Source organism: Vidua macroura, chromosome 10 (assembly GCF_024509145.1).
Source record: "Vidua macroura isolate BioBank_ID:100142 chromosome 10, ASM2450914v1, whole genome shotgun sequence".
Lineage (NCBI taxonomy): Eukaryota > Metazoa > Chordata > Aves > Passeriformes > Viduidae > Vidua > Vidua macroura.
The window spans coordinates 11,822,165-11,840,641 of record NC_071580.1 but is presented as its reverse complement, the minus strand read 5'-3'; the positions used below and the strand labels follow the sequence as shown (position 1 = coordinate 11,840,641).

General features: G+C 45.1%; 1 protein-coding gene across 3 annotated transcripts in view; it reads left to right on the top strand.

Annotated features, from left to right (window-relative positions):
* Positions 1 to 18,270, top strand: part of MB21D2 (Mab-21 domain containing 2) — an 83,091-nt gene extending 64,821 nt beyond the window's left edge. For all 3 annotated transcript variants that reach the window (XM_053986812.1, XM_053986811.1, XM_053986810.1), the window contains one exon: positions 16,212 to 18,270. In XM_053986812.1, coding sequence (XP_053842787.1) covers positions 16,212 to 17,476 — 1,265 coding nt within the window. In that variant the 3' untranslated portion in view covers positions 17,477 to 18,270. The remainder of the gene's footprint in view (positions 1 to 16,211) is intronic.
* The last annotated feature ends 207 nt before the right edge of the window (positions 18,271 to 18,477 follow it).

Genomic DNA, 18,477 nt, shown 5'->3' with positions numbered 1-18,477 from the left:
GCTCTGGCAGCAATTCTGTGCCAAAGCTGTTGAAGCCTAGCCCCGGCCCTGCTTGTTCTCATGCTGCAGCTTCGGATGTGCTGGAGCAGGCACATCAAATAGTTACAAAGGGTGTGATTAAGCCCTGGGAAAGAGCAAGCCGGCAGCTTGTTTTATGTTTCCTCCCCTGTGTTTGTATGAGTCACGGAGCTGGCGGCAGTCCTGCTTTCACCTCACAGAGAGCAGAAATAAGTGTATAAGAGCCCCACACTAATTTGCTGAAAATAGCCAAAAGCCATGCTCTTAAGATACCCAAAAGAGATTGCAACTCTTCCGTTTATTGATTCCTTTTCTCTCTGCTTCGGGTTAACAGCTTTTAAGAGACATAAAATAGGAAGAGCATCCATTCTGCCAGTGGTGTGGTTTTCTGTCCCAGCCCTTGCCTCAGTGGTTGTGTGTGTGTGACCTTGAAGGGCAGACAGTGGGATGGTGTGTGGAGACACACATTTGAAACAACAGAGGTAAAAAATATCTTCTTCTGTTACCCTGGAGGCTGCTGGCATGTCATGCCACTGCCAGGGCAGAGAGGCTGGCTGTCACCATCACACACCAACTCTACTCTGAGCAGTCAGGGGCCAAGGGGGTTTACACCCGAGCTGTGTTTGTACAAGTCTCTAGTGGTTGGACTTGGCCCTGCATTTTCCAGTGCAGGGGGCAAAATGCCACCTGGGCGCCTTGCAATGGTGCCAACTCAGAATCATATTTTTTGTTTCTCTTTTTAATCAAGTGTGATGTTAAATTTTATGCTGTCATTAAAGCTTCAGCTTCTGGAGCCAGTAGATGATGCTGTGAGAATTCCAACTTCGTTTCTGAGCAGGGGAAGGAAGTCAGGAAGGCAATCTGGCAGCTTGTAGCTTGGGGCCAAGCAATGGACCTTGTGTTCCTTCCATATTTCCATGGGCTAAGTCCATGTTCCAGGTTTTGAACACAAGGGTTGGCAGAGTAGCCTCTGATCCTTGCTGATGTGTTGGGAAAAGCAGGAAAAGTGCTTCAGCTTGCAATGGATACAAGGCTTGCGTGATGATCACAAATTCAGCTCAGCTCAGTTGAGCAGGAGAGGAAATAGGTGAGAGAGGCTGCTCTCACTTCATCCACTGGTGTGGGGAATGCAGCTGTGGCTTGGGGCTCACTGAGCCAGGGCTGTTTGTGTGCTGAGCATCTCAAGCAGGCAGGAGACTCAGACATCTCCCAGCATTCGTCCTTCATGCAATCAAGCGATTGCTCTTTAGCAGTGCAGGCTCTCCCAAAGCCCAATTCCTGCATTTCCTCCCTGCTGTAACCAGTCTTTGCTTCACTTGTTTCCACATTTGTTTCTTCTGTTACACAAGCTCTGGTCTCAGGCCTCTGAGATGAAATACTTGGGGCTTTCAAAAGCATGACTCTGAATTACAGTCTCTGGCCCCTCTCTGCTCCATGCCCAGCTCGTCTACCTTTGGCAGAGTGAGCACCAAAGTTAAGGAGCTCTGGTGAATGTTGCTGTTCAATGCTTAAAACCTGTGTGTGTTTTCTGAACTGCCACCATTTTGTTTTAAAACCAGACCACATCCCATTGGATTTGACAAGAATTCCTCATGGAATCTGCAACTTTTATGGCCCTAGGAGGGCTCTCTTAGCCACTTCATTTACTTTTTCTGCTTCCTCTGCTGTTTTCCAGATGTGTTCCTTTTGTCATCCCTGCTTACTGACTTCCCCACAGGAGAGAATTTCCTCCCATGATCGTTAAACTGGACCTGCACCCAGCCCCCTTGCAACAAATGCCCTGTCCCTCACACTGACTGCTGGGGCTGGGCCCTTTCCTTTTAGCTGGAGTGGAATGGGGAAATAGAGATGAAGATTTAGAATTACCACTCACCTCCCTTTTTTTCAGACTCCTGACTGAATATGGGTTGGGGGCAAGGGGGAAAGAACATGACAGGACATCCTGCATCACAGTCCAATACTTGGAAATAAATTCTAGGGCTTGAAATAGGGTTGCTGGTGGGCTGCTTCTGGATATGCATGTCTGGAGCCAGCAAGAGAGTATCCCAGCAGTGTCTCCTATGACAGTGTCTGAGCAGTGTTCAAAAGCTAGGGAGTGTTCTGGGGCAGAAAAATACATGTTTGTCTCCTGCATTAAGGTTTTTGTTGGCCTACAGCTACAGTGTGGGTGTAACAAGAGCTATTTAAATGCAGCTTCAGAAGTGTCTGTAGGAGACACCCTGCCCCCCTGAGAGCTGATGCTCTTCCTGGGCACGATGCTGTAGTTCTCTCAGTGGCAGCGTTACCAGCACAGCACTTGTGGTGGTAGTTTGCTATTTCTGTAAACTCAAAGGGTGCTTGGGTTTGTTCCTTTGATGTTCCCTCATCCCAGATGTGTTCTGTGTTGCCAGATGTTCACAGCTGTTAGAGCACACACATTCAATTAATTAAACACATTAAATTAAACACCCACTTCCCACTCTGTATTTGTTCCTTTGCTGACCCATAACTCAGCTGACACATGGACAGTTTGATGAATCTTGGTCCTACAGGTGGAGTCATGCTGTAACCTCCTCCCTTTTCTGCAGCAGATTGCTCAGAGAGGAGGGTCTGTATTTTAAACCTCTGGAAGTTACACTGACAAAACAGAAATACAGTTCCTTTGACTATGAAGCTGTTTTTGTCTTCCTTTCTCTCTGCTATTTAGGTGCATTTTAAATTGATTTTGTTCAGAAATTTTATACACTGGATTAAAACACGCAAACACGACTTTACAACACTGTTTTTGTTGTTTTTTTTCCTTAATGCTTTCTGCTCATCCCCCATTTCCAGATAGACCCTCTATGTATTGCCCTGAAACAGTTCCAAAATCACAGCCCTGCTCTTCAATACATGGGTGTATGTGCATTCCTAGATGATCCCCTTTGCATTTAATTTTGAATGCTGCTAGATTACTTTTTTTTTGTATTCACTATGTTCTGAGGAGGAAAATAAATAAGGGAAACGGATTAGTTAGATGTTGACTTCACCTTTAATCTGACTCTCTGGAGGGCTCTGTCCTTAAACTCAAGTACCTGCTTCCACTGAACACAAGAACTGCTCCTGGGCAGCTCTGTGCTTGCTGAGAGTTTACTTGGTTTTTGATGAAGAAATAGAAAATCTAATTTTTGAACTAAATTTACCTACAATGATTCATTCTCTTTTCAGCAATAAATTCTTGACTGTGCTTCTATAAACAGCAGTTGTTCTCCTTTGAAGCCGTAGTGCTCGCTGCCTGCTCAGTTGTGCTGCTGTGCAAAGTGGCATAAATGCTCAAAGAGAATGGCACAAAAGGAGCTGTGTACAGATGGCTTAGACAAAATGCTGGCCTTTTCCTTCAGTCGTCACAAGCTGGAAATCTGGCATTAAATAGGATTTGCAGACAGGTTTGGTGTCTATCTTCTGGCTTATCCCCTCTTAAAGTCGCATCTCGCTCCCCCCCGTACACTGCCGCCAGAGGACTCCTGACGTGCACCCCGTGAAAAGGATGGAGCGAGTGCGGTTTGGTAGCCTGGTGCCGGTCTCAAAGCCGTAATTGTGTCAGAGCTGGCTGTGCAGGGTAAGCCCTGTCAGGTGGCGGGGAGGGCTGTTGGTGTGTGTGCGTGTCCGTGCCTTGTCGCGGGGCGGCGGGAGAGCGGCGCCGCTGTGTCCCGGCCGGGCGCGGCTCTCGCTGCGCCGCCGGTGCGCTCCTGCCATCTGCTGCCGGGAGAGAGCACCGCACGCACCGCGGCTGCCGGGGCTGCCGCGGCGCCTTCTGCGCGGCGGGACAAGGAACGTGCCCGCAGCAAGGCGGAATGATTCCTGCCTTCTCGGTAAGGCGGCTGGGTAACAGCCAGTAAAGTTTGAAGTAAGATTTGTGAGGAAGATTAATCCACAAACACCAGAGGCTTATGTCCAAAAAGGAGACAGAGTAGTACTGTAACTTTAGTCGAATAAAGGGAGAGGCCATGGGGCATTCCCCTGGGGTCTCACTAATTTTTAGAGGACGCAGCCTCCTTTTTATCTTCATTTCCCGGCCGCATGTCCCTCTCTCCTTTCCCATTGGCTGAGGTACTTGAGAGGTACAGAATTCCCGAAGTGTCTAATACCTAAGGCTGCCTTCTAATGTATACCCTCCTTTTCTTTTCCTTGTGTCAATCAGTGGAACTCCTATGGAATTTATGGTTCTTCCCATTGTTTCTTTCATCTCTCAGTATCTGACTTTATTTATCAGCAGACCTACAGTTTATTTGTAAAGACAAATCCCTCTCACTCCTTTCATCAATTAGTGGAATCCTTCCCATTGTTTCTTTTATCTCTCATTATCTAGCTTTATTTAGCAGCAGACACTTTTTTTTTTTCTTTTTTGTAAAGACAAATCCCTCATTCCTTTCAGATTGAAAGCTCAATATGGTGATCTATAGAACCAGCAGCAAAGTAGAATGTCCTCAGCTTGGGAAAGCAGAGATGTTTTAGCAGCACTAGGATTTCATGAGCCATCTCTCTGGGAAGGGATAAAGTGCTGCTTCTTCCTCAAACACAAAGTTCTGTGCAATATTTCTTACATAATTTTTGAATACTCAGAATATAATTTGGGGCAGGGTGTTATGTCTTAGCAACAAAAATTTTGCAGGGTCCTCCTAGTGGTGCCCTGTCTATAGGCAGAGGATGCCAGAGACTGTTTGGAACTGACATACTTTTGCCCTCCTCTGGGCTATGCCTGTGGGTAAGAGCTGGCTGATCCCTGAGCTTAACTAGGAAGTGCCCCAAACCCCATCAAGTCGGGAAGGAAATCTGAAATGTCTTCTTACACTCCTCCTCCCTGTGGGTTGTCTGTGAAGCAAGAAGAATAGGGCAGTTCAGGGGCCTCAGATCTTGGCCCAGTCCATCATCCACGGCAGGTCTCCCTGGGCACAGATAGAACACTACCAGCCAGAGCAGCAGCGCAGCTCGGGGTGCAATTTGTGCTTTGGTGATGGTTGGCTTCAGCTACAAACCAGTATTTTTCTGTCTCTGCCTCTGCCAGCCCCTTCCTAAAGTGCAGCCAGGAACAAACAAGTAGGACTGTGCTCTGATTTCTGCTGGAAATGAGCTGTACTTCAGCTCTGTCTGACTTCAGGGGCAAGCACCCTTGTTACAGGACCAGCTCACACCCTTGTATTCCTGCTTCTACCTCATGCAATTAATTCTGAAAACTGTGTTAGCAAATTTAGGAGGTCTGTAATCTTCTTTCTTTGTCTGTTAATCACAGTGTAGGGACCAGCTGTCAGTGGGAAACCAGCAAGCACTGTGTTATTCATTACTTTCTGTGTAGCAGGACTGTATTCAAACAATATCTGTCTCTGTTGTGCTGGGAAGTGTTTCCGTGCAAGGGATAGCAAGCCTTGCAGGAGCTGAATATACGGAAATTTTACAAAGTATTTTCACAGCAGCATCTATAAAATACAGGTGAGATTTCTAATTACTGAATCCATTTGAAGGATCTATATTCTCCATGTACCTGCCTCTTCTAAGCATGATTTCTTTATCATCATTTGTGATCAAAGGTTTTTAGCATTTTTCATGATTGTATGTACAAGGGAATTTGTAGGATTAAAATTCCAGATTACCACTGTATAAGACAATAAAGAAGCTACTTTAATTTTTGAAAGAAACTCGAAATGCAGGTAGGCAAATTCTACCAGTACACTGTAGTTTTTCCTTAAGGCATTTTACTGGAGTTATATGAGATTCTCTGTTAAATAGAGTGTAAACAAAGCATTTCTAGTTCTCACTTTTTCAGGGGAAAGCTAAGTGAGCTAACTGAATTTTCTATTCTATTGAATTATATTTCTATTGGATTTTGAGCAGTAGTTGCCTTTCCTCTGTCCACCTTGCAAAAATGGCTGGGGAAAATGAAACTAGGAAGATGTTGTGATTTCATGGCCTGTCTTTTCATGTATATTTGAGCTGGGGACCCTGCTTCCTGAAACATGAGGGCACTGGTGAATGGGATTCTGCTCACCTGGGCTTTCAGAGTCAGGAAGGTGAAGCAGCCCTGACAGGAGATGAGATTTGAAGAATGAGCTTTGATTGTCATCAGCTTTCTGTTACAAGAAGACTTTGAGGTCCTACTTTGTGAGGTCTTTTGCATACATTTCTGACAGTTTCTGGACCAAAATCTTGCTCATGCCAGTATTCCATTAGATTTTTAGATGAGACACTACTTTGGGACCAGGCTATTGGCAGGGACAGCTTCCTGGAACATACTTCACAAATTTTATATTTGATCAGCAACAATTTTGCTTTCTCCTCCCTCCTTCACCTTGCAATGTAACTTTCATCCTGATGAGCCAAGAGATCACCAGGCCTTTCTTTAAATAAATATGTGTGTGAGGCTTTATTTCATTCCAGGTAAGCACAAAAAGGCTTTGCAACAGATGTGGTTGTTCTCTTGGAACTTCTCCTGAGTGAGCAGAGTGGGCAAAACGGGATGGGAGTTCTGTGCAAAGGGCATTTCAAGCCTGCTCCAGGTAACAGAGAATGGCTCCAAAAATACAGCCTTCATCTCACTCCAAATGCTTTCAGGGCATTGGCTAGTGAGCACTGACAGCTCCACCAGCTCCTCCTTCCCACCAGCCAATCCACACCTTACACTGGAGGGAGGGCAGTTGCAATACCTGCATCTTTCAGGGCCACCTGGCAATGTGACTTTCTTACTGTTGCCTTCTTCAGGTGGCTGCATTTCACCTTTGCTGTCCTGTGCCAAAATGACAGTGGCATTTTACTGCATACCTTCACACAAGGTGGTCCAGGTTCTACCCTACTGCTCTTCCCTTTCTCTTTTACTCTAATTATTTGGTTCCATGCTTCCTGGCCACTGCCTGCGCTGCAGGGATAAGAGATCCTTGACAGCTGCTGGGGCTGTGGGCTTGGTGCTTGATGGAGATCGAATCCACACAGTGCTTCCTGCTGTGGTCTTTGACAGAAGACAGTGCTCACCTGCAAAAAAAAAAAAAAAAGAGGCTTCTTTAAGACAGGATGAGAGGCCACTCTGATGCATCTGGACTGCACAGATTCTTCTGTTTCCCTTGGTAAAATCTGAGATTTTGGTTAGAAACTTCTGCTGGCTTTTGTGTGCTGTCAAATATGACCTCTGCAAGATGAAGCTGGAGCAGGATGATAGGAGCAATGGGATATGGATAGGTAAGCTTGGAGGGCTTAGGTTTTCCTCTGCCTGTCTCCCATGGAAAGCGAGGAGAAATGCTCTTGACGTTTCCATTCACCTGAGGAGAGCTGCTCTGTTTCCTGCTAACAACAAATTTGGCCTGTATCAACTTCTGTGATGTGGATGAAGAGGAATTTTGCATGAATGTCAAAGCCAGCCAGCATACGTACAGCTGATGTTGCACATGGGGCTTTGGCAAAAGCATCTCCTGTGGGTGACTTGATCCAGCCCCACATGGCTTTGGCCATGTTCTCAGTGGTGGGTGGGAAGTTGGTTAGTACTGCAGGAAAGTCTGCTCTTAGCTTCATGGTCTCAGACACAGCTGTATTGTTTAAGCCTTTTTGATTTCAGCACTCTCTGACAAGGATCTGCATTCCCTGCCTCATCTTGCTAGTCCAATCCATGCCCACATGCAAGGACAGAGAAAAATTATATTGTGCTTCTGGCATTGGTTGTCTCAGCCATATTTGGCCTATCTGTCTTGTTTTCTCCCAGTGTTTGGATACCAGATTTGTCAAAGGGGCCAGATCAGGTCTGTACAGTGAATTGTAAGAGCTGGAGAGAAGATTCAGTTCATGTAATTTTCTCCACTACATGCCTCAGAAAGGCTTCTGAAGACACGTGCTTTCCTTCTGTACTCAGAGAACTCAGGATTTCCAGCACTCTTTTGGTGCTTGGCTGGTTTCCTGGAATCATTCTTCATTCCCTCTTTTTGTGACCTGTCCCATTGTATAAACCTAAATAGATTTCATTATTGGTATATGAAGAGAATGAAAGCAATTGAAAGGGATGCCATTCTGATCATGTCATTGACCCCAGGAGCCAAGTTTTAAGGAAAAATCAAGGACATGAATTACAGTTGTAGTTATTCATCAACTCCCTGATGGCTGTTAGTCACCACGTGTACTCCACATGTAAGCTTAGCTTTTCTGGATGATTTGTTGAAGAATTGTTAAGTCAAGGGCAAATCTCCTGCTGCTCTTCAGCAAGGTAGAACTGTTATTAGAGAAAAGGCAGGCCCTGAGGATGAGCAGTGTTAGCTCAGACCCAGTTTATAAGGAATGATGCTGTGATTTGTCTTGGCTGTGACTTATCCTTGTAGAAAGCAACTAGTAAAAGAAAAGAAAGCAAGCTAGTAATTTAGCAGCTGGGGAGAGAATTTCTGGTGTGTTGGATAGCTGTAAGCAGGAGTCTTGGTAGAAAAGCTCAAAGTGCATTTACAGTGGAGGCTCTTATGTTACTTAGAAGATGTGAGGTTGTGGTGGCATTCCTCTGTGCATAGCCCAGTGACACCAGAACATAAAATGGTGTGGCAACTTAGCCTTTTCAGGATGGGAAAAAGATACCAGGCAGTAATTGAGAACACAAAACCATCCCAGAGGAGCCCAAAGTGCTTTTGCAACCTTGGAGTCAAGTTCTGTCTGATATGTACTTGTGCCCCTGTGGCTGACTGGAGTGAGAGGAGAATGTGTTCCCAGGTCTGGAAGGGAATGGCTTTGCTCATCAGTGGAGAGCTGCCACGTGTTTTCTGTGAGAGGCACCTGGAGCTGACTCTTCAGATTGGGATGAGAGCCTGAGGGAGGCTGGGGACTTTGTTCCCCTGTGCAGTCTCCAAAACCTTACCCTGTCCTACTTCCACAGTCCTTTTGCAGTGTCAGCAACACCCCTTGTGACATGTTGGGATTGGTGTTGGCTTTTACAAGAGGAACATCCTGAAGGTGAAATTAAATTCTGGGGAGGAGGACTCCATTACATTGAGCAAACCTGCAGAGAAGTGGGGCTAATTTAGCAAGCAAGGCTGCTGGGGTATTTCCCTGAGGACTGTGAAGGCATTCACCCAGCAGTCACCTTTTCATGTGTCATGAAGTGTTGGCCATCTCATTTCATTTGAGTGTAGCAATACCAGGGCCCACACAATTGCAGATCAGGACAGTTGGCTAAACAAAGTTTAAATAAGTTGTCCTTTTCAATGTGGAAGAAAGATGACTGATGAAGCTGTGTAAGATCTTCAGTGATCTATGGAAGGTGCCATGGTTAGGTGATTTTCTTCATTTTCTAGCAAGCTGGCAAAAGGAAGTCCTTTTGACATGTGTTTTGTGAAACACGGTGCTGCAAGGCACTGACTATAACAAAAATATAACTGATATACAAAGCAATGAGAGACATTCCAGGCAGGTAAGTCTGTTAGTGCTATTAAAGACAAAGCTGCAAATACTGCCTCTGGTTTGGGAAATAGCAAAGTCAGAGAATGCTTGGAGATTGCAGAGGGAAAATTATTATGCTGTACTTTACTTGCTCTTAATGCTCTTCTGAAAGCCCTCAGCAGCAGTTGCCTGAGCCAGGATGCTACAGTAGATGGACATGCTATGTACCACTTGGAGGTTGTTGTGCTCTTGTGAGGGTCTCAGTAACAGGGAAGGAACTAGGAAAAACAAAGGCAAAACAGCCTCTCCTGCAAGCTGCGTGTTTGTACTCAAGATGCTCAACCTGGTTTGTGCCCACTACTGTTACCTTGTAATCAGATCCAAGAGAGGAATCCTGGTGAGTCTCCCCCAGGGTAACATCTTGCCGAATATTTAGCAGTGCTCTGTAGGGGTGTGAGCAGAAATGGCCCATCTAGACCCTGTGTAGCCCTTGCCAAATGTGCACTCTCAGTCCCAGAGGGTGGAACTGTTAAAACAATCTGTCCCCTGGCATATTTTGTCTCTGGCATTGCAGTTCCAAGAGAGATGGCATCTTGTGCCATTTCCAAAGGGAATTTCATGTCTTATGCACATTTGAAAATATGGACACAGTGTGCAGTGTTAACTGGGGTGTAGCAGCAAGTTGTTCTTATAGCTATCCTCTCTGTCCCCTGTTCCTTCTGTTCTGCTTCTCAGCTGCTCTCAGACCTCATTACCCACATTTTTCAGACTCTAGAGCACCTTTTTGACTTGCACTTCATATTCCATGTAGGCTTTCACCTTTCATCACTCCTATCTTAGTTTGGCTAATATGACTCTGGAGACAAGACTCTTGAATAAGCAGACTGGCATGCTGGAAACCCAGCATGAGTTTGGAACTGACTCTCAAACTCTTCCTGCCCAGAGTAGAGGTGCACAGCAGTGCAGGGGCTCCTCTGAAAATGCTGGTTCCAGCTCTGGGAGCAATCTGGTCCTGCTGCTGTGGTCTCTGAGCCCTGACTGGTTTAGCCAAGCAGATCACTACAGAAACACTGCTGGTGGTTTTGGTGCCAGAGTGGGTTTAGATGTTTGTGACAGCACCACTCTTCACTGTACAGGCTCACCCTTTGAATCTGGGCTCTTTCTTGCTTTTCTTTTTTTTTTTTTTTCTTCCTGCTTGCACCATGAAACACCCCTTTCTATTGCCAAACAGGATTTCAGTGAGGTGGGTGGCTTCCACCAGGACACATGAAAAATGGAAAAAATCTGGGACAGTACTTTTAAGATTGTTTTTAAAGAAGACTTTGGAGAAAGAAGCTGATTTCTTTTACGAGGGGGTGCTATCGCGCTGCAGTGTGTTCTGTCACCATGTCACAAGATTTCTAAAAGGAGCAGAATCAGTAGGACACTGGTGTATCAGTCTGCAAGGAGCAGCTTCCTTCCCCTGCATCCCATATTTGACTAAACTGGTATCACATGGTTCAGTCTCCCCACTCTTCTCCCACCCCCTGCCTGCTTCTGCCAACAGTCCTCTCAAAATGTGCTTTGTAACTAAAGACTCCCCTGAAGAGCTGACTCTTCCAGTTCTCCTGCGTAACAAAAACTTGTGCTGCTCATAAATAGAATTGCAATTACCAAGGGAAACAGAAGAATCTGCGCAGTCCAGATGCATCAGAGTGGCCTCTCATCCTGTCTTAAAGAAGCCTCTGAAATTCAACACACACTGCTCAGGCATAGCTGGGAGACCTCTGCAGAAATCTTTCGTTTGAGCAGCCATTGTCTGACCATCCAGGAGGTCAGACTTCCTTAGGTCTTGGGATTTACAGGATGGTAATGATTTCATAAAGAAGAAAAAAGGCATTCTCAAGGTTATGCATCAAAAAGGATGAACCTGTGAGGAAAAATCAAGAGCCTTGACTTTGCATGCTGGGTCCTGTGGAAGGATTAAGCAGTAGTAGAAAAGAGGGAGACAGTAGGATATGTGAGTGGTCCTTAGCTTTCCCTATAGAACAGATCACATATATAAGAAAGATCCCTTCTATACATCTTCTCCCTAGGCTACCAGGGAACTCGAGGGGAGCATACACCAGTTAGTGCCTGGGTCTGGCTTGGCTCTCAGAAGAATTCCTGTGATAAGCTTCTTTTGTGTGCAAGGTTCTGCTGATTCTCCTCTGTGGAACCTTTCTGAGCCCCCCACTGCTCCTTTGACCTCTCTCTAGTTCCCATGCAGGAGAAGCCTCCTGAATTCAGTGGCTGCCCGGACCATCACCCCATTCAGTTTGATCAGACCAAGTTAGACTAACAGAACAGCATCTTGTTTTGCCATGTTCCCTTTTGGTGGCAATGGTTGCACATCTGAAGTGTCAGGAAGAAAGGCTTCAAGAAGGAACCCAGAATTAGGAAATGTATATGTTACAAATAAGTTTTTATGTAATATTTTTCTTATGATCAGTTTCTGCAAAGACAAATATGTGTGTTCCTCCTTATTTAGACAAAGCTAGTCATGAAATAGTAGTGGATCCCAGCACACACTGCAATGGTCATGAAATCTGTTCATCTGAAATTCTGTAATCTTTGCACTGTGTTTTTTTTTTTTTTTTTTGTTTGTTTTTAATGGGAAGAACAGTCTCTGTGTCATCTGCATCAGAGTCACAGTTCATTCAAGGATGTGTCCCAAATGTAGGTGTTATATAAAGTAAAAATCTCTTTTCTCTGTTTTTATTCTATTTGTATCTTAGTGCTTGAAGTAGAAATAAATACTTTTTTCCCTGACACTGAAGAAACAACAAAGGAATGACATTCTGTTGGTAGAACTCACTTGCTCACCTGTTTTCCTCTGAATTCGGGTTTAGTAAACCAACTAGCAAGCCTGGCCTACAGGTGGTGCTCCTGATTCTTACAGTCCTTGCCTTTCTCATGCTTGCAAGCATACTCACCTGTTAGAATGTCAAATTTAATAGCTTGGGAAGATCTTAAATTAGTTACATGTCTAGAAAAACAGAACTCCTTTAGAAAGAAGTGGTAATGGTACACCAGTCTCTCACTTAGCTTTGCCAAACAACCTTTTCAGTGTCACAAAAGGTACTAATGCACATTATGTGTTTTGCCTGGTAGCAGCAAGAGGCTTCTTATGTATCAGTGAACCTAGTTTAATACCATGAGAGCTGGTCCTTCATTTTGTGTGATTGACCCTACAAATTCTGGTTTGGTCTTTACAGACAACTGCACAGATCTTCTATAAATTTCATTAGTTTTTCTGTAACCCCTATTGCCTCCTCCTCCCAGGAGGTCCTGGGACTGAGATGAAAAGAACAGAGCTCAAACTGCCCACTGATGTTATTAAGTACTTGGGTTGAGTGCCAGTCTTGGTATTTTTCTTTGTATTTGCACTTACATGCTTGCTGAACTGGGGTGCCTACTTCTGTTGTACATTCATGGGCTGTAGAAAGTTGGGGTGAAAGCTTTGTGACAGGGTGGTGTGTGGCACACAGTGTGGACTGATGGGATTCCTTGAAATCCCTTCACATTTTAAATAGATTTGTGAGCAAGGGGGTCAGTTTGAAGACATTGCAAACCCCTAAAGCCTTGGGTAATCCTGAATTTGGCCAGCTCAACTATTTATAGAACATTCTATGCATATTCTAAATATAATTTCCTCAAGGGGACCTTATCTCAACTCCCTGCTCCACCACTTCAGTTGGATCAGCAATGCTGCTGTGATCATTTAGCAAAAATTCCTTCTCTTGTTCTGTGATAGAGCTGCAGATGTTGCTGGTTCGGGACTTGAAGGGGAAATTCTGTGCCAAGCAGAGCTCAAGGGTTTGAATTTAAACTGCAGCCAGCCAGGTAGAGAGATATTGATGATATATTAGATAATTTCCTGTAACTGTTTCCTTACTATTTTTCAATATTTCTCTTCTGCTGGTAGATCTAGAGTTCTGGAGAGGGAAAATCAAGTGACTCATTGACAGTGTACAGAAGGCAGGGCTTGAGTCCCACTTGCTGCTGGTTGAATGGGGTTAGACTGTCAACTCTATTGCTCCCATGTAAGGACAAAGGATCTCCTCAGGCCAAGGAGAGCAACTCAAGAGAGCAGATTTTGTTGTGGGGAATCTCTTTAGAAAAATCCTGATTTTCTTTTTTAGTTGAAGACTCTGGGATAGAAGTTCTGGTGCAAAGGGCCCACTGCAGTGCATTTTTCTTCCTTTGAGTTTAAAAATATTTAGAAAAATGCATCCCTTATTGAATCCTATAGGTTTGAACATTTTCTTCAGTAGGATAATTACATTTTGTCTGCCTATCTCAGGAACATCTACAGATCTGCATGGCAGATGCTGCAGACCACTGTCCTGAGGGGAAATTTTGGCTGAGTGTAGAGGCAGGATGGGCCATCAGAACCCTCCATATCATGAATAGCTGTGCTTCCCCACAGTGAGGGCCAGTAGTACATTAATATTTGGGGGAAAAAAAATTGCTCCCTGTCCCTATGATGTGATTGATCCAGACTCTACTTCATGGGTATTGAACTTCTAACAGAGGTGTAAAGCACTAAGGCTGCTTGCACTGGTTCAGGGACAGGATTCAGAGGCAGTGTGTCAGTAGTGTCTGCAGAAGTCACGTCAATTTAGGTACCCATTAGAAAACCCCTTCTGGGTACAGAAAAGAGAGCCTGCTACTTATTTGGCCTCTGGGATAGAGAAGCCTGTGCAAGACTTTGCTGCTCCACAGATCAGAGTAACATAGCTCACTGTGTGTCTAAGCCTCAGAAAATGTTTTTGAGGTTGATAGAAGCTTTTCTTAGTTATTACCCTTTGAGGATGAACAGGGCAGCATGTGGCAAGATTGCAGAATGGGATTAGCTCAGGATTTAGCAGGAAGAGTTTCTTAGCACTCTTTTAGAGCTATTTCCTTCTATTGCAGCCCCTGGAGCTGCATGAAATGGAAGGGTTTATGTCCTTGCCTGCCTGGCAGGAAAATCATCCCAGCTCAGTGCAGCAAAATGGACTGGGTCCAGTGCTCTTGGAAGGAATGAAACAGGTGAAGTGTATTTAACAACGAGTTTCACATGGGAGGTTTCAAGTACACTGAATATTGCACCAAGATGCATTCTGCTTCACACAGAGGCCTCTTCCTACAATATCCTTGGCTTTTCTAGAGAATCAGTGTCCACAGAGCTTTAAGTTTTGCTCTGGTCATGGTTTACCTATGTGCATGCAGGTAGTGTTTCCTTGTTGCTGTCCTAGCATGCAGGAAAGGACAGGTGAGTGTCTCTGCAAGCACTGCAGTGCCACTCAGCCTAGTGCAGCCCTCAGTGCCTTGGGGTGCTGCTGCTGCTCTCTGCTAGGGTGACCCACTCAGTACAGGCAGTGTCTGTGATCCTACAGGGATGCATTACCTCAGGAAAGGCTCTGCAGTCACTGGGACTATGACAGGATGAGCACTCAGACTGTAGTGCTGATCATTTGTGTTTCACATTCCTGATGTGTCTGCCTGTGATTTCTGGGCTGACAGAGTGACTGGCAGCTTTCTGGTTCACTCTGTTATGCCTCTGGCTAGTTATTCCCCCTGCTGTCTCTCTAAGACTAGCTTCCTTTTAATGGAAGTTGTCCATTTGACCATGCTTGATGTAAACAAACCATATTGCCTTTCAGAAGCTGGAGTCAGGAATGCATGCCAGCAGAAACTAGTGCATTTGTACTTGTAAGGAATAAAATCTATCCCTTTTGCAGTGCTTATAACAGCTTCAGCATCTCCATTCAGAACCACTGGCCTTTGTTCCCTCATGGCTGAGGTGTGGTGGCTGAATTGAGGCTGGGAAGCAACCAAAAGCATTTAACCACAAGAGGAGCACCAGCAGTGAAACAGCCCAGAAAGCAGGAGCAGACTGCAGAGCAGTTGAAGTGCAGAGCTCAATTTTAAGCCTAATTTGAACACTGAATGAGGTGCTAATATCTCAGCTTCTGTGTAGAGTCTCTTCACAGTCTGCTGTTCATGTTCTATGGACACAGTATCGTGGGGTGTATTTATAGAATTCCCTGTGAAAAGCTGGCTTTGTACAACTGGTACAGGCACTGCAGGGTGAGTGTCGTGTCTGGTTTTGGTGCTGAAAGTAAAAATCTGTCTTCATGTCTGTGTTCTGCGGAGCTGATCAGATATTTTATTTCATTTCAGCTTGAAGAGCCAATTTCAGAGCTGGCTTCTCTAACTGCCTGATCATTTAACCTGCTCCATTCGCCCATAAGAGAAGGATGCATTTCTTTTGTTCATGTTGCCTTGTTCATCAGTAGATGTAAAGCAGATTGTAAAATCAGACCTGCTTGAACTAACATTTGTAGCTATTCATTCAGTCATGAACAAACCAACTCCCTGATGCTGATCCAGCTTTTTTCTACACCAGAGAGAAAATAAGAACAGCTAGTCAATTAATATTCTCTTTTCTCTATGGAGTGTTGGTGAAACATTTGGATACTCTGGAAATGAATGTCAATATGGTGAAAAACTGGTTTAGTAGGTGCTTAAAAAGTTGCATTTAGTTCTGGAAGTAGCTTTGCTGTGTTTCACCAGAGGCTGCTGCTTTTTTCCATTGCTTGAAATGTGATGTTTAGAATGCAGGGAAGGCCCTGCCCTGAGTCAGGTGAGACCAAAGGTTGTCCGAATGCTGAGCCTGATGTATGTATACACCATGTATATATATATGTATAACACCAAAAGTTATAGATACCTCTGGTTGCTTTTTTTCCTGCTGGGCATGGAATGGGTTTTAATCCTGGTTAGATCCTGGATCTGTTTGCCTTTTTTGAAAGGACTTCTCTCTCTGTCTTTTTCAGGCATGGTTCAGAAACTTGACCAGAAGCTGCCCGTAGCCAATGAGTATCTGCTGCTGTCAGGCGGCGTGCGGGAAGGTGTGGTGGACATTGACCTCGATGAGCTGAATGTTTATGCCCGGGGCACAGACTATGACATGGACTTCACCCTGCTGGTGCCCGCGCTGAAGCTGCACGACCGCAACCAGCCGGTCACACTGGACATGCGCCACTCGGCCCTGTGCCACTCCTGGCTCAGCCTGCGCCTGTTTGACGAAGGAACCATCAGCAAATGGAAGGACTGCTGCACAATCGTGGACCATATCAATGGAGCTACCAATTACTTCTTCTCCCCAACAAAAGTTGCAGACTGGTTCTATGAATCCATTAGCATTGTGCTCTCTGAGATCCAGAAAAAGCCCCAACGAGGGATGCCAAAGGTGGAGAAGGTAGAAAAGAACGGGACTATCATATCCATTATTTTGGGAGTGGGCAGCAGCCGCATGCTGTATGACATTGTCCCTGTGGTGTCCTTCAAAGGCTGGCCAGCTGTGGCACAGAGCTGGCTGATGGAGAACCACTTCTGGGATGGGAAGATCACGGAGGAGGAAGTCATAAGTGGGTTTTACTTAGTGCCTGCATGTTCCTACAAGGGGAAGAAGGACAATGAATGGAGGCTGTCATTTGCCAGGAGTGAAGTGCAGCTGAAAAAGTGCATCTCCAGCAGCCTCATGCAAGCCTACCAGGCCTGCAAAGCCATCATCATCAAACTGCTGTCCCGCCCCAAAGCCATTAGTCCATATCACCTGCGGAGCATGATGCTGTGGGCTTGTGACAGGCTGCCAGCCAGCTACCTGGCCCAGGAGGATTACGCAGCCCATTTCCTCCTGGGTCTCATTGATGATCTCCAGCACTGCTTGGTCAACAAGATGTGCCCTAACTACTTCATCCCGCAGTGCAACATGCTGGAGCACCTCTCCGAAGACACCGTGATGCTCCACGCGCGGAAGCTGTCCTCGGTGCGCTCCGACCCTGCCGAGCACCTCCGAACTGCCATCGAGCACGTCAAGGCAGCCAACAGGCTCACCCTGGAGCTCCAGCGGCGGGGCAGCACCACCAGCATCCCCTCCCCACAGTCTGACGGAGGGGACCCCAACCAGCCTGACGACCGGTTAGCCAAAAAGTTGCAACAGCTAGTGACTGAGAACCCCGGAAAGTCCATCTCTGTCTTCATTAATCCAGATGATGTCACAAGGCCCCACTTCAGAATTGATGATAAATTTTTCTGAGCTTTCGTCAGTGTTTCTTGGGATTTTTATTTGTTTTGTTTTTTAAAACTCTTGCAGTATGCAGGTTTTTTAATTTGGTTTTCCATGATGACTTAGTCTCTTGGTTTCTACATATCCAGCATAGATTGGATCTGTTGAGAACAATCTGAACAAAGTATAAATCCTGTTTCTGCAGGACAGTGCAGATTTTGGAACAGTATATTACTATTTCATATGCTGCTTTTTTTTTTTTTTCACCCACCCTGCCCCATTGTCTGTGAGTAGTTTCTAAAGGAGGACATGCATCGTAAACGCAAGCCACAGTGTAATGTAGGGGTTTTATCCAAGCTTCCATAATTTATGTACATTGTTGGGCTGGGAGAAAGGACAACTCACCTTCTGTTGCTTCAGAAATTCACTTCTTTTTCCATGAGCTTCCATCACCCTAAAGAAATGAGGAGAGGCTGGGTTGGAAAGCACCGCTGGTAATCTGACGAGGCCAAATCTACTGGGCTGAAGCCCAGTTCATCTGTTCTTCACATTTCTGATATAGGGGAGAAAGATGACTTTAGAGATGATGATGCAGCTTTTTGGGGAAAGAGTTGTTTCTGTTTTGATCTACTTTTTGAATGTAATTGTTCATTAATTGGACCTTGTACAGTCCAGAGGGTTGTTTCTGCTGCTTTTCCATGCGGAATAAGGTTATGGAATGTTAGTTTTAGTGTGTGTAATTATTCAAAGCCTTATTTAAATTCTATTAAAGAACATACCATTTTAAATGTAATTGCACTAATGAAATCTCTGCCATTACCTCAGTCCCACTGTTTGTGTTTCTTTCATGAATTAGCATCTGTTGTTAGGTCTCTATATTGCTGATCGCTTGAGACTCCTCCGGTCTCATGGTTTCAGGTGATTTCTTGATTGTCTTTTGTAAAAGACTTCCTTGTTAGCCCGGCTATGTGTGAGCAGTCAGAGTTTTGCATTGGCATATTTCTTTGGATGCGTATTGTGTGTTGCAGTGC